This window comes from Alligator sinensis, unplaced genomic scaffold, assembly GCF_000455745.1.
Source record: "Alligator sinensis unplaced genomic scaffold, ASM45574v1 scaffold1329_1, whole genome shotgun sequence".
In the NCBI taxonomy this organism is placed as follows: Eukaryota; Metazoa; Chordata; order Crocodylia; family Alligatoridae; genus Alligator; species Alligator sinensis.
Window position 1 is genome coordinate 1,014,783 of NW_005842460.1, and position 2,112 is coordinate 1,016,894.

Genomic DNA, 2,112 nt, shown 5'->3' on the forward strand with positions numbered 1-2,112 from the left:
GAGGGGAGCTGGAGCTGGAGAGCAGTGCGGGGGGGGGGTGCGCGGGCTGCAGGAGTCCGGAGCCGTGCAGGCTGGAGGGGTGCGGGGGGGGAAGTGCTGTGGTGGGCTGGCTGCAGTAGCCCGATGGCAAGTAGGCACTGCTGTAGCCTGAGCTAAACTCCTGAGACGACCCGAGGCCGCTGGACGTGGTGGCCCCGCCACACGAGTTACTGGGATAAATGGGGTCAGACAGGTTCCCGGGGACGACGGGGGAGCTGCCGAGCCCCACGGGCCCGTTCCCGGGGGTGACCGCTGCGGGAACGACCCCCTTCGAGCCGGGCAGTCCATCGTGCATGGGGTTCAGGGGGTAAGCGCTGTCTGAGCCGTGCGGCATGGGCCACGGCTCCACGTCTCCTTTCTGCCCGTTGATGGGCCCGAAGGCCCCATCCCCGTAGCTGTTCAGCACCGGCCTCTCGTAGGGCGAGTCCAGCACCCCCGAGTACTTCTCCGCATACCTCTTGAGGAGGTTGGACGCCGTCAGCGCAGAGATGTCGTCATTGGCCCAGGCATAGTTGAACCGCTGCCGGCTGCTGTGGTAGAGGTCCGACTTGTGGGCTGGCGACGAGGTCGTGGAGGAGACGTCCAGGTGCTGCTCCGGCCACTGGTTCAGGGGCTGGGCATGCTCTGGTGTCCAGTGCATCTTCAACAGAGCTGCGAGCACAGAGAGAGGCAGAAGTGGTTAGGCAGCGCCCTGTAGGAGAGGGCCTCCGCGGCTGCTTCCCCGGCTCCCTGCACGGCTATTACCTCCCTCGTACAGCCAGCGCCCAGGGTTGCACCTCGGCTGCCAGAACCCACCCGTCCCCTCCGCCCCGCGATTTGGGCCTCAAGCATCCCTGGTCAGCCCTGCCTGGAGCCAAGCGCCCGAGCGCTTGCCTGGACTCAAAAGGGACCTTTCAGCCTGTGACTGGTCCCACTGAAGAAGCCGACTGAGCCCCCCCAGGACAGGACCAGTGCATGCCGAGCATTCGCGGCCCTCCACGCTCCCGCAGCCCCTTCCACCCCGGGGTGAACACCGTCATTGCGGCCGAGGAAACTCCCAGGAGGAAACCTGAGCTGGACAAACCCCAGGAAAAAAGTGACCCGACAGCAGAAGTACAGAGCACGCCAACTCCTCCTGAAGTCCTCAGGCTGCGAGGGCTGAGAAGTGCCTTCCCAAATCAGGTCAGGGGGGTTTAGAGGCCAGATGCCAGCCCTCACTCATGAATACTTTAGTAAACAGTCCGTCCCCCGCAGACCGAGTTAGGACCGGCCCAGCGCCCCTTTAGCAGGGTTTTGTCCCTAATGCTTTGAGGCAGTGCAAGCATTACTGTGGCAAGGCGACGTCCTGCATTACCGACGGCTGGGGCAAGGCAAAGTCTCTTTTTAAGCCAAAACCGACTTCAAGAGAAATGACGTTTTAATGACGCAGGGGAAAAGGTCCCCTGGCTGGAACCGTGACTTGGTTCTCCAAAGGCTGGGATGAGCCCCCGCTTGCCACAAGGACGCCGCAGTTAGTGGTTTTCACTAGCGGATACGTCTGATCGACAGGAGATCCCGTGCCACACGCAGCATCAGGACGGAGGATGGGGTTGCTAACTCCGAATCTAGTCCGGGAGTTTTCATTGCGCGACGTAACGAGATTCACGACCGATCTACTGTACTCCGAACAATACCGCAAAATCTCAAGCTGTAATACGAATCTTGTTTTTACCTCCTGCGACTCTCAGCAGTCTCCTGGAGATTTATATCTAATTCCCGGGGGCTCCAGGGCAATCCTGGAGGGTTGTCCACCCTGACTTGGGCGCATCTACATGAGACGCTAACTCCACAGTACCTTAATTCTACTGCGCAGTAGCACGCCGGGCAAAACCCGTGCTAATATGCTACTGTGCAGTAGTATTAGGCTACTGTGCAGTTAGCGTTACTAAAAAGCCATGTGCCAGCGGTACCGCACCAGTTACTGCGCATCGATTTAGTACTTGGCTATGCGAGTGCTAAACTTAATGCAAAGTAACTACGGCGCGTTAATGAACGTGTGGCTGTTCCCACCGATGAGGAACCAGCCATTTCCGGCCGGCTGCCCCGGTGGGGCCG

The 2,112-nt window shown here is 60.3% G+C and overlaps 1 protein-coding gene across 1 annotated transcript in view; it reads right to left on the bottom strand.

Annotated features, from left to right (window-relative positions):
* FIGNL2 (fidgetin like 2) overlaps positions 1-812 on the bottom strand; it is a 4,851-nt gene extending 4,039 nt beyond the window's left edge. The window contains exon 1 of the mRNA XM_014523224.2: positions 171-812. Within this exon, the coding sequence (XP_014378710.1) occupies positions 171-679 (509 nt within the window). The 5' untranslated portion in view covers positions 680-812. The remainder of the gene's footprint in view (positions 1-170) is intronic.
* Positions 813-2,112: the final 1,300 nt, after the last annotated feature.